General features: G+C 42.7%; 1 protein-coding gene across 2 annotated transcripts in view; it reads left to right on the forward strand.

The window, feature by feature from the left end:
* The first annotated feature begins 376 nt into the window (after positions 1-376).
* Positions 377-13,707, forward strand: part of LOC120994013 (probable tRNA methyltransferase 9B) — a 67,525-nt gene continuing 54,194 nt past the window's right edge. The window contains exons 1-3 of one of the 2 annotated variants that reach the window (XM_040422474.1): positions 377-466; positions 9,880-9,954; positions 13,280-13,469. In XM_040422474.1, coding sequence (XP_040278408.1) covers positions 13,289-13,469 — 181 coding nt within the window. In that variant the 5' untranslated portion in view covers positions 377-466; positions 9,880-9,954; positions 13,280-13,288. Of the gene's footprint in view, positions 467-8,373; positions 8,434-9,879; positions 9,955-13,279; positions 13,470-13,707 lie in introns of those variants that run through there. The other variant, XM_040422475.1, reaches the window with a different exon arrangement.

A 13,707-nucleotide genomic window follows, 5' to 3' on the forward strand; every position in this document is an offset into this window, starting at 1 on the left:
GTGAGACTGAGATCTGTCGTTGTCTGCCATTGCTTTACCTATGCTTGTGTAGTATACAGTCTTGCGCACACCTTTGCATTTCCAAGGCTTTTGTCTTGAACTACATTTGATAAGATTTTGTATAGAGGGCAAATAAAGTGCAGATTACACGTTGTAACTTGTTCACAGAGGGAATACGGACAAACCGCAAGCACAAGTGAGAAGCTCCTTTGTCTTACATCTTGGAGGAGTGGTGATCAGGTTGCTGAATAATCACAGACATGGAGAGGTCTCCAGTTTCTCTCTTACGTCTCCTTTTGACTGCACACCTGCGGCTTCAGTGTCTCCTCCCCCACCCGGCAGGTGAGGAGAAACTTTCATCCACTTAGAGATTTGCTACTCTTTGTTCTGCTGTCTTTTGCTTGCAACAGGGAAGATGTCTGCAGAAGACTGAGCCGTCAGAGGAGCCGATCATCTCTTCATGCAGGTAACAAGCACTGAAGCCTCTATGTTATGGAGTATACGCTTGTATGTAGCATGAACCGGCCTTTGTGCTGCTCATGCACCCGCTTTACTGAGACCTACGGTACATTGTTTTATGGTGCTGTTGCTTTAAGTACAGTACGGCAGTCAGACACAAAGCCTGTCTCTTCTGTTCTTTCAGTTACCAACTTTTATTATTAAGCCACTTTTTTCAGCAATTTAAAAGGCCTGTAAAAATGCCATGCATTTCAAGTGTTGTTAACGGTGCATTTTCAAAGTTTTTTGTTCTTTAATATTTTTAGACCTTTTTTTCTGGCTTTTTTGAAGTTCTGAAGAGAGGCTTATGGGGGAAAATGTCAGAAAAATGCCATAGTTAGAGCATGCTGGGGGAGATTTATCAATACTGATGTATAGGAAAACAGGATTACCGTAGTTGCCCCTAGCAACCAATCAGATTCCACCTTTCATTTTTTCACAGCTCCTTTGGAAAATGAAAGGTTGAATCTGATTGGTTGCTAAGGGCAACTAAGCCAGTTTTTCTTTACACCAGTTTTGATAAATCTCACCCACTGTGCCACTGGCCTAAAAAAAAAAAGCCAAAAACCTAAATGCTGTGTATGTCAACTTTACAATATTTGCCTATAGACCTTATAGGTAGTGTTGAGCGAACTTGTGTTTTAAGTTCGGCGTCTAAAGTTCGGGTTATCGAAGAATCACGTTATGGATTCTAAATTCCGTTATGGTCCGTGGTAGCAGAATCCATAACGCAATTCTTCGATAACCCGAACTATAGACGCTGAACTTAAAACACAAGTTCGCTCAACACTACTTATAGGAGATATCCCATTAAGATTACAGGATAGGGCATAAGTGTCTGATCGGTAGGGGCACAACCGCTGGGGCCCCCCACCAATCAGGAGAACGGGGGCCTGTGCTCCCCATTTGAATGGAGCAGCAGACTAGCATTCGTGTCCACCATTCCATTCAACTCTACGGGACTGCCGGAGAGAGCCAAGTACAAGCGGTCCCTATAGAGTCGAATGGAGCGGCATGTGTGACTGCCAATCCATTCAAATGAGGGGGGGGTGGGGACATCCCCTTTAAAGTAATACCTGGCTGCAGTGTTTTTGAACTAAAAAACACAATGAAAAACACCAGTAAAGACTCTAAAAATACATTTTAAAATGTTGTGTATGGGAAACCTGCATTACTTGCTGATTGCATAGTAGTTTTATCAATAGTTTACTAAACAACTATACATTGAGAGCTTTGTTTGCAATAGTACATCTATTACAGTATCATACAGTATAAGGCCTCTTGCACACGAACGTGTGCGCCCCGTTGCCGTATTGCGGACCGCAATACACGGGTGCCGTTCCGTGGGCATTCCACATCACGGATGCGGACCCATTCACTTGAATGGGTCCGCAAATCCGGAGAAGCGGAATGGTGCAGAACGGAAGCACGGAACCCTATGGAAGCACTACGGAGTACTTCCGTGGGGTTTCCTCCCGTACTTCCGTCCCGCAAAAAGATAGAACATGTCCTATCTTTTTGTGGAACGGCCGGATCACGGACCCATTAAAGTGAATGGGTCCGCGATCCGCTGCGGCTGCCCCACGGACGGTGTTCGTGCATTGCGGCCCGCAGCACGACCACGGGGCGCACACGTTTCCGTTCCGTATAAGGAATCATTCAATTCAATGGATCCGCAAAAAAAATGGAAGGTACTCCGTATGCATTCCGTTTCCGTATTTCCTTTTTTTCCTTTCCGTTCAAAGATAGAACATGTCCTATTATTGTCCACATAACGGACAAGGATAGTACTGTTCTATTAGGGGCCAGCTGTTCCGTTCCGCAAAAAACGGAATGCACACGGACGTCATCCGTATTTTTTGCGAATCCGTTTTTTGCGGACTGAAAAATACTGAAAAAGCCATACGGTTGTGTGCAAGAGGCCTAATTTTAAGGCTGGGGCTACACCACATCTTGATTGTGCTGTAACCAAAGATCACTGTGTTGCTGTACAGCTGCTGAACAGAATTCCCAAAAATTCAACATTGCTGGATTTTTTTTTTTTTTTTTTTACACAGTGAACTCTGTTTATATGACAGATGTCATTGCCATGAAAATACGTTCGTGTGCATGAGCCCTTAGGCCTCATGCACACGACCGTTGTTGTGTTCCGTTTTCCGTGATTTTCTGCAGACCCATTGACTTTCAATGGGTCTGTTGAAAACTCGGATAATGCACCGTTTGTCATCCGCGTCCGTGATCCGTGTTTCCAGTCCGTCAAAAAAATATGACCTGTCCTATTTTTTTCATGGACAACTGTTCGCGGACCCATTCAAGTCAATGGGTCTGTGAAAAAACACGGAGGCACACAAGATTGTCATCCGCGTCCGTGATCCGTGTCCGTTTTTTTTCCTATCATTTGCAAGGCAAACTTGACTTAGATTTTTTTTTCACTTTCCTTCATGTCTGGTGATCCTCCAAAAATCAAGGAAGACACACGGAAACAAAAACAGAAACGGATCACGGAACAACGGAACCCCATTTTGCGGACAGTGAAAAAATACTGTTGTGTGCATGAGGCTTTAGGCTGAGTCCACGTGTGTCAAAAAATAAAGCAAAAAAACCTGCCGTGGCTTTTGCTGCATTTTTGCAGGACAAACCACAACATTAACCTCATGTATTACCTGCGGTTTTGCCACGGAAAAGCCAGTGAACTTCCCTTTTTCCATTGCAAAGGAAGAAAACCCCTGGAGAGATCCGCAGCATGAATTGACGTTGCAAATTCCAAATTCAAACCACACATCAATACACACTGCTTGTTTTGTACACAGTATGTGGATTGGATTTCCAGCTCCAATTTTCTTGCAAGACTCATTCACTCATGCAAATAAAGGACAATAGACAGACTCCATCTGTGTGTGGTCTTTTTAAAAACTCCTCCTTGTTTTTATTGTCCGAAACACAGGCAAGTTTCCCATGGTTCATATGAATAAGTCCTAAGGATTCTTCTAAAACTTGACTTTGATCATCATGTTGATTTCTGACCAGTTCAGTAGATGCATGAGAGGTCTGGATATTAAAGACTATGGACACCTAGAATTTTTTTTTTTATGATTGCATTTTACTCATTTTGGGTTAAAAAAAATTTTCTTTCAATTGGGTCTTTAGTAAAAGTTTTCAGCAGTTTTTGTGATACACACAGTTTCAAAATCCTTTCCGTTCCATCAACGGACAGCTTGTGTGAAACATTATCTCAGTGTGATAAGAGTTTAGCTATACGAGTGTGTTTACGAGGTCATGAATTCAGAGATAAGGCTTCACAAGAGCTGTCGGCTAACAGAAATCATGAGGGACTGAGCTACCATCTGCTCCAGTCTGCAGCGGGCATCATTCATAGTGCTGGTTTTGTGAGTATATTGTCACTGACTTCGGCAGCCTGGTATGTAAATTGCCTTCAGTCCTCTTGTATTAATGCCCATGTATCGTGATGGGATACTAGTACAACTTCATTTTACCCTGTATTGGTGATATAAGCTGTATTATTTCTTGAGACCTGGATTATCATTGTTTTTGGCTTTCTATACATACTTGGCATCATTTGGTTCCGCTTGCAATTGTTCTGTACGGTGCATATTGTCGCACGTACACTAATACTGTTTATAGTATATTGGTCCCCTGAGGAACCCCCACAATTATCCTCCAAAAATGGGGGGGGGGGGGGGAACGCGTCGGGATATACCATAGCTAGCTTGTTCTTAGTTAGGTTAAGGACAGTTTAAGGACAGAATAGTCCTAGGTACGAGAACAGAGAACACCTACCATCAAGGTGTGTCCCTGGGTTGAGAAGTGTAAGGGCTCAGTGGAGGGATAGTCCTATTTTCCCGCATCTCGACTGGTTCCTGTCTTTGGCACCTCACTTTTTCAGCCCTTTTGTAGTTAATAGCTCGTTGTATTTGTCAAAAGGATCCTTTGGATCCATGGGTGTTATTTCTTTATATATTAATAAAAGCTATGTTTTAAGATACTTGCTCTCAGTGATAGTTATTTTGACCTCTTGCAATTTTTCTCAATAATATTAATCAGTGACACAGTCTGCAAATAGACTGATTTTTAACTGCATCTATTACGAAAAAGTCTAACATTTTTAATAAAGCCCAACATAAAATGATTTTTAGCCCAAAGTGAGTAAAATGCAATCATAAACAAATTGCCCAAAGGTGTCCATAAACTAAGGAGAGAATATTGATGCTACTGTATAATGTACCTCAGGTATTGCAGCCATTTAATAGCAACACTACTCAGCAAAAGTTAGGGATATTTGGCTTTCGGGGGAAATTTATGGAAAAACGTAGAAAGTTCATGCTACGGTGATATTATATTATGAAAGTAGGGCATTTAAGTAGAAGCAGCAATGGTGATTTCCTCACCTCAAACAATTTATTGAAACAAAAGCCAACACCAGTGGTCGGTATACCCCCACAAAAAATATCAGTGTCTCAATAACTTGTCATGTGGCTTAAACATCAGTTACTGCTTGACAACAGGTCATTGAGGTTCTGGGTTACAGAGTTATAAGCCTCTTCACGGCGACTCAGCTGATCTCATAGGTTTTCAATGGGATTCAGGTCTGGAGAAAGTGCAGGCCACTCCATTTGAGGTGCCCCAGTCTCCAGCAGCCGTTCCCTAATGATGTGACCTCGATGAGCTGGCGCATTGTCGTCCATGAAGATGAAATTAAGCCGGTGTTGTTCATGCAGAGGCACAATGACTGGATTTAATAATGTTATTCAAGTAGTATGGGCTTGTACCATTCACAAAGTGTAGGGCAGCTCTGTATTGACTAGACACACTGCCCACACTGTAACACCACCACTCGTCTGGTGACAACAGTGGATGATGCATAGCGCTCTCCTTGACGTCTCCAACATCCTTGGGGGCCATCATTTGTGCTCAGCATGAATCAATTTAATCAGTGAACAGCACTGAGGCCCACTGGTCCCTCGTCCAGCGTAGATGCTCCCTGGTCCATGCAAGACAATGACGACTGTGCCTGGTGGTGTGGTCAGGTCATCTAGCACGCAGACCACGCTGATGTAAACGGTTTTGAATGGTCTCACATGACACTTGGGTGCCTCTCACCTCCTTTAAATGTGCCTGGAGTTGCATGGCATAAATCATCCGGTTCTGCAGGGCATTGTTCACAATGAAGTGGTCATCAATGTGGGATGTGGCCAAAGGACGTCCACTTCTATGCCTTTATTTGACTCTCTGTATCTCTTCTGCAACCTGCTGATGACACTCTAAGCTCAGTGCCCACTTCTGTCTGGGAACATCCTGCTTGAAGCATTGCAATGGCGAGGTACTGTTGATCAATTGTTAGGTGTCGTCTTGGTCTCATGACGTCAAAATGTGAACAGCATGATGAGGAGGACTGTTTAAATACCAGTTCTAAATGAACCAGGAAATTTATTGGGCGATTTATGGAACAAACACCTGTTGTGAATTTTGCCGTTAAGCTCCTTGTTAGGGAACAGCAAGTTCAAAAAGTACTGAAACACTGAACAGTTGGACATGTACAGTCGTGGCCAAAAGTTTTGAGAATGACAAAAATATTAGTTTTCACAAAGTTTGCTGCTAAACTGCTTTTAGATCTTTGTTTCAGTTGTTTCTGTGATGTAGTGAAATATAATTACACGCACTTCATACGTTTCAAAGGCTTTTATCGACAATTACATGACATTTATGCAAAGAGTCAGTATTTGCAGTGTTGGCCCTTCTTTTTCAGGACCTCTGCAATTCGACTGGGCATGCTCCCAATCAACTTCTGGGCAAATTCCTGACTGATAGCAACCCATTCTTTCATAATCACTTCTTGGAGTTTGTCAGAATTAGTGGGTTTTTGTTTGTCCACCCGCCTCTTGAGGATTGACCACAAGTTCTCAATGGGATTAAGATCTGGGGAGTTTCCAGGCCATGGACCCAAAATGTCAACGTTTTGGTCCCCGAGCCACTTAGTTATCACTTTTGCCTTATGGCACGGTGCTCCATCGTGCTGGAAAATGCATTGTTCTTCACCAAACTGTTGTTGGATTGTTGGAAGAAGTTGCTGTTGGAGGGTGTTTTGGTACCATTCTTTATTCATGGCTGTGTTTTGGGGCAAAATTGTGAGTGAGCCCACTCCCTTGGATGAGAAGCAACCCCACACATGAATGGTCTCAGAATGCTTTACTGTTGGCATGACACAGGACTGATGGTAGCACTCACCTTTTCTTCTCCGGACAAGCCTTTTTCCAGATGCCCCAAACAATCGGAAAGAGGCTTCATCAGAGAATATGACTTTGCCCCAGTCCTCAGCAGTCCATTCACCATACTTTCTGCAGAAGATCAATCTGTCCCTGATGTTTTTTTTGGAGAGAAGTGGCTTCTTTGCTGGCCTTCTTGACACCAGGCCATCTTCCAAAAGTCTTCGCCTCACTGTGCGTGCAGATGCGCTCACACCTGCCTGCTGCCATTCCTGAGCAAGCTCTGCACTGGTGGCACTCCAATCCCGCAGCTGAATCCTCTTTAGGAGACGATCCTGGCGCTTGCTGGACTTTCTTGGACGCCCTGAAGCCTTCTTAACAAGAATTGAACCTCTTTCCTTGAAGTTCTTGATGATCCTATAAATTGTTGATTGAGGTGCAATCTTAGTAGCCACAATATCCTTGCCTGTGAAGCCATTTTTATGCAACGCAATGATGGCTGCACGCGTTTCTTTGCAGGTCACCATGGTTAACAATGGAAGAACAATGATTTCAAGCATCACCCTCCTTTTAACATGTCAAGTCTGCCATTTTAACCCAATCAGCCTGACATAATGATCTCCAGCCTTGTGCTCGTCAACATTCTCACCTGAGTTAACAAGACGATTACTGAAATGATCTCAGCAGGTCTTTTAATGACAGCAATGAAATGCAGTGGAAAGTTTTTTTTGGGATTAAGTTAATTTTCATGGCAAAGAAGGACTATGCAATTCATCTGATCACTCTTCATAACATTCTGGAGTATATGCAAATTGCTATTATAAAAACTTAAGCAGCAACTTTTCCAATTTCCAATATTTATGTAATTCTCAAAACTTTTGGCCACGACTGTACATTCAAAAGTTTAGAGAAGGTCACATTAACTTCACCTGTAAAGGTTAGAGTGTATTTTGGTTCATCCTGAAATTTCACCCACAAGCCAAATATCTCAAACTTTTTGTGAGTAGTGTATGATTCATTTTGCCTCAAAACACATAGGTACAACCCATTAGATCACTAAAAGGTTTTTTGAGGTCTTAATTTGGGTTTAATGGAACCACAGGGGTCCAGATGTTGCAGCGAAATGTGGATGTGGTACCTTCACATGCAGCAGGTTTTGCTGCAAAAATTCCATTCAAAGGGGTTATCCCATCTAGCTCGACTATTTCCGTCGGCCCCATAGAAATTAATGGGAGCGGTGGCCGCGCATGCGTGGTGCGCTCCCATTCACTTCAATGGGAGAGGCGGGGAGCTGCGCCTGGTGGTGTACGGACCCCGGGAAACCCAGGGTTCTCCAGCCACAGCTCTTCCCAGCTCCGTTCTCCTTGTAGGTGCGGGTCCCAGAGGTGGGTCCCGCACCTATCAGACAATGGGGGCATATCCTAGCGATATGCCCCCATTGTCTAAGATGGGATAACCCCTTTAACTAAATGAGAATGGCAGAAACCCATGTGCTTTCTGCTAAAACAACTTCAATAAAATGAAGGGAAGTGATTTTCAGTTGCTGAAATTTCCTGTAACAAAATCTCCTGTGTTTGAAGGCACCCTTAGTGCCGTGGGTTCTGTTGAACCCCAAAAAATTTACTTGCTTCCTGTAATTGTGTGTTTTTTGTACTGCATGTATTGCTTCCTCTTTAGAAACTAACTATACAGGAAATTTGTCAAAAGGAACAAGGTAACAAGAATGTGTTAAGGCACGTTTCCTCATTTATTTGTATGAGTCTGACCTAATTAGTGCATGCTTTGATTTTCTGTACACAGACTGATGGTCTATGAGGAAAATTGTGTGTGTGAATGTCCACTCTGCACCCGGACGGGAAATATTTTTTATTTTTTATCATGAGCTGTGTGATACTGTAAATGGATTTGCAAACAGCGCTCTAATCAGTTTAGTGTTACAGTACATTTTTTATAAAACTGCAATGCAATCAGCGACTGGGGATGGATTCACACACCGCATTTTAATGTGATGTGAATGTAGCTCTGCTCTTCTGAAAGAACCCTTGTACTACTTAAGACGATGCACTTTGATTGAAAAGTGCCCTCTATCTACTGAAGTACGCCAGGTTGTTACTGTGAAAAATGTGGCTGCTGTAAATCAGACAAATACAAAGATATTGAGTCAGAAAAAATGACTTGATAAATATGGTTTTCAGAAAAATTGCATTCTTGTCATTGGAATTGTGCCATAAATTAACCAGAAGAAAGGGATGCAAGTGAACTCTGAACAACTTCTGCCTCTGATGCCACCAGATGTGAGGCAGCTATCCTATAAGTCAATGTTCAACCATTTAAATAGGCCTTGAGACATGACTCGGATATTAAATAAGCCAGGACCCCATCTGCAGACAGCTGTTTCGGGGTGATTGCCCCTCATCAGTGCAGAGCAGAGAGCACAGGCTTCACTGGGTGAGAGGCCTAAGTCAGGATTTGAGGGGTACTATCCCTCCTTGGGGAGAGAGCGCCTTAGTCGGCATGAGGAGACTTATAGGATCATTTGCATCCCTTTCTTCCCAGAATTCCATAGGAGCATGTATAGCCTATAAGTCTCCTCACGCCAACTAAGGCACTCTCTCCCAAAGGAGAGAGAGTACCCTAAAAAATAAACTAACCAGTAACTTCTGAAGCAGTGGTTTTTAAAGGGATTGTTCCATCTGGACATTTATGACATATCGATAAGATATGCCTTTCCATTCACTGCTACGGGACTCCTGAAAACAGCTATTTTTGAAGTCCCATGGCTTGCATGGAGAGGATATGTGTGCCCTGGCACCTCTGCATTCATCGCTATTAGGCTTCCAAAAATAGCCAAACCAGAACAGTCCAAACTCGGACCAGGGACGATGGGTGTCTGGACCCTCCAGAGGACCCGCTCCAATGCATCTTTGATGGCAGTACTGCTATGGCCTGGCACACAAGGTTCTAATGTTGACCGGTGACAGGAGATTGTGTGTTGTGGTGCCTAGAAGTAAAAGGGATCTGGTCTGGGCTAAGGCCTGAACTAATTTAAGGTGTCTTGGTTGGGGCAGGATGAGTTTAGGGATCTGGGGGAGGTCTTACTTTTAGGGTCTGGTCCAGTTTACCCACTAACAAATAATATACTGTATTTTGATGTCACTAGATCGACACAGTTTCCAAAACAAGACATCATTACTGTTGAGGTTCAGCTGGGGCCTTCACCTGACCGCAGACCCAGGTAAGTGGACCTTTTACTAAAACTAGTTAAATACTCTGTCTAAGGGCTTGTGCACACGGTCGTAGCCATTTTTGCGGTCCGTAAAACACTGATACTTGCTGAGAGTCTGCAGCCATTTTTTTTTTCACTCCTTCACAAATGTCCAATCCTTGTCGGCAAAACGAACAAGAATAGGACATGTTCTATTTTTTTGCGGTGCCGTGTAATGGACTTATGGATGCACAAAGTGTGCTGTCCGCATCTTTTCCAGCCCCATTGAAGTGAATGGGTCCGCTTACGATCCGCAAAAAATGCAGATCAGATGCGGACAAAAACCACGGTAGTGTGTCTGAGCCCTAAAGAGGATGTTTTTAGTCAGTGGTAAAAAAAAATTTTTTACCTAAAACAGAACAAAAAATGTTATGCGGTCAAACTGAAATGGGCATCTGATTTTATGTAGAGGCAAATGGAGTTTGTCATAGATTCTGTTTAAATTTTAAAGGGGTTCTTTTGCTTCAAAGTTTATACAAACCACTTACTAATGTATTGTGATTGTCCATATTGCCTCCTTTGCTGGCTGGATTCATGTTTCCATTACATTATACATTGCTCATATCCAGGGATCATGACCACCCTGCAATCAGCAGTGGTCATGCTTGCACACTATAGGAAAAGGTGCAGCCTCTCTGGTGGCTGGGAGTCAGGACCGTGGGAGCTCATGTAGGCACACATGCGCAGCAGCACCTGTACTGGTCATCTTGTATCTGCGCTGCAGTAGTGGTCGTACCCCTGGATACGAGCAGTGTATAATGTGATGGAAAAATGAATCAAGCCAGCAAAGGAAGCAATATGGACAATCACAATACATTAGTAAGTGCCTTGTATTAACTTTCTCTACATGATAAATGCCACTTGCTGAAGTGAGACAACTGCTTTAAAGTGAACATACGGAATGCAATACAGCATATGATGGAGGATACACCATAAAGCGGCAAATGGCGTTTCTATAGCCCATTAATACTGCTGTAAAATAGGCACAACCCCTATACTGTCTGTCCTGTCATGACCTATGTGTGTTCTGCTTCTGACAGTCACAAATGTTATGTAAAGTGTCATAAGCAATCTTTAAAACATTTCTCAGATGCTTGAGTAAAACCGTGCACACACCTACCACAGTTAACATAGTGTGGGGACTCGTTCTGGTAGACAGAATTAGCGGATGCAGTATAGAGGCAACAACAAGTTCTTTGGATCAAACAGTTCAGTGTTTTATTCACACTTTAGGCAAGTGACAAAACAAGTAGTCATATTCAAACAAAAAGTCATCTTGCGGTGTTGGCGGTAATTCACACCATGCGGCAATTCTGCCTCAAAGAGTCCTTGCTGATAGCAGCACCAACCTGTTTTCATGCCAAACAGGTAGCAAGCCTTCATCCAGACACAAGGCTCCCAGATCCCAACACAGAGACATGGCTTCTGAGCCCAGCTGCTTATTTAAGGACAGTCAGGTGCTGTCAATACCCGGACCGGAATTTAAAATCTGGTCCGGTATTTGACCTCACCTGGCTGTAAATCAGCCCAGCAGCACATCATGGGAGGAAAATACCTGTTTTCCCAGACCAAACCTCTCACTGTGTCACAATAGTTACACGTGACTCGCTGTGCACGGCTTCTATTTTAGTGGTTTAGGGCACACACAACACAGGGTTACACACATCTTTTTATGCCAAAACGGGGAGGGGATAAAAATGAGAAATAAAAAGTATAAATAGATTTATTTTTAGGGTACGTCCGAATAGGATTATATTTTGCTGCAAGGAACTGGTTTCAAAATCCTTGAGATTTGTGGATTTTGCTGTGAATTTCACCCTCTGCATTGGGAAGAAGGGGATGCAAATGAACACTTGACATGTTTGGCCTCCAATGCTACCAGGTGTAAGGCAGCTATCCTATAAGTCAATGTTTGACCCTTTAAATAGGCCTTGAGACATGACTCTGATATTAAATAAGCCAGCATCTCATCTGCAGAAAGCTGTTTCGGGGTTATTGCCCCTCATCAGTGCGGAGCAGAGCGTACTGGCTTAACTAAGTGAGAGGCCAAAGTCAGGATTTGGGGGTACTATCTCTCCTTGGAGAGAACGCCTTAATCAGTGTGAGGAGACTTACAGCATAGGCCATACATGCTCCTCTGGAATTCTGGGAAGAAGGTATGAATTGCAAGTGGTAATATCCACAGTGTCAATTTCCATGTGAATTTTAATTTTTAGATTTATTGAAATCTAATCCACCTTGCTGCTATACTGTAATATATTGCAGGTTTTCCATATGGAAGTCCAGTACATAAAATCTGTAGTGTTTCCATCATGTGTGGACAGACCCACAGACGTATGTGGGAGGCTGAATGGCAGAGTGCACAGAAACTATATTACAATATACATATATAGATCTAATCTACATAAAAAAAACTTTGTAACTACATTCCTTAATTACTATTATGAGCAATAACAATATTGTCCTGAAGGCGTCCATAGCCCTTAAAGGGGTTGTCTCACTTTAGCAAGTGACATTTATCATGTAGAGAAAGTGAATATAAGGCACTTACTAATGTATTGTGATTGTCCATATTGCTTCCTTTGCTGGCCCGATTCATTTTCCCATTGCATTATACGCTGATTGTTTCCATGGTCACGACCACCCTGCGATCTAACAGCGGTGGTCATGCTTCGACACTATAGGAAAAGGGGCTGGCCTTTCTGGTGGCCAGAACCACGAAAGTATGAATGGGCTAGTCCTTTTTTTTTCTATAGTGTGCAAGCACGACCTCCGCTGATGGATTGCAGGGTGGTCATAACCATGGAAACGAGCAGTGTATAATGTGATGGAAAAATAAATCCAGTCAGCGAAGGAGGCAATATGGACAATCACAATACATTAGTAAGTGCCTTGTACTAACTTTCTTTACATAATAAATGCTATTTGCTGAAGTGAGACAACCCCTTCAAGCTTGTGAGCCCAACTGGGCAGAGGGACTGAGCAATTTCAACCTGTATGCTATGCTGTGGAAAATATATCTGTATCATGGGAATTTAATAAACTGGATTAAAATATATCAATAAATGTCATGGAATTAGTAAAAAAAAAACGGCAGAAAATTCTAATTATTTCTGTAAGAATATTAATTACGGTTTATAATATTCACATGGCCATTGGTCTTTGACAAGGTGATGTGTGTGCACTAACCTCTCCTAAGAGAGCCTCATACCTGCTGTGTATGTGCCAGTCATAGAAGATAGCTATCACACCTGGCTGAGTTCCAGATAAATAGAATATTCTATTTTGCTTAAAGGCACTTCAGATGTTCAATGACCTCATGAGACAGGCGATGGAAAAGGAGGCAAGCCGCTTAGAAAAACAACACGTACACAATGTGTATGAGAAGATCGCACCGTACTTCAATGACAAACGTTACAAAGCCTGGCCAAAAGTCCAACAGTTCCTGCTGGCTCAGGAGCCAGGAAGTCTCATTGCTGATATAGGTGAGTGCATTAAAAACTTTGTACTCCATTATGGAACGTCTGAGGATTTAAAATGGCTGCCTGTTTACATATATATATATATATATATATATATATATTATATTATATATTTTCAAATGCCCTATTAGGAACAGTAATAGTAGGGGTCTCCCATTTACAGCAGCATGTCTATGCAGTACCAAGACAGACCATTGATTTCGGTAGGATTTGTGTTATACTGTCACGGTCCCTCCCGTGA

Source organism: Bufo bufo, chromosome 3 (assembly GCF_905171765.1).
Source record: "Bufo bufo chromosome 3, aBufBuf1.1, whole genome shotgun sequence".
Taxonomy (NCBI): Eukaryota; Metazoa; Chordata; class Amphibia; order Anura; family Bufonidae; genus Bufo; species Bufo bufo.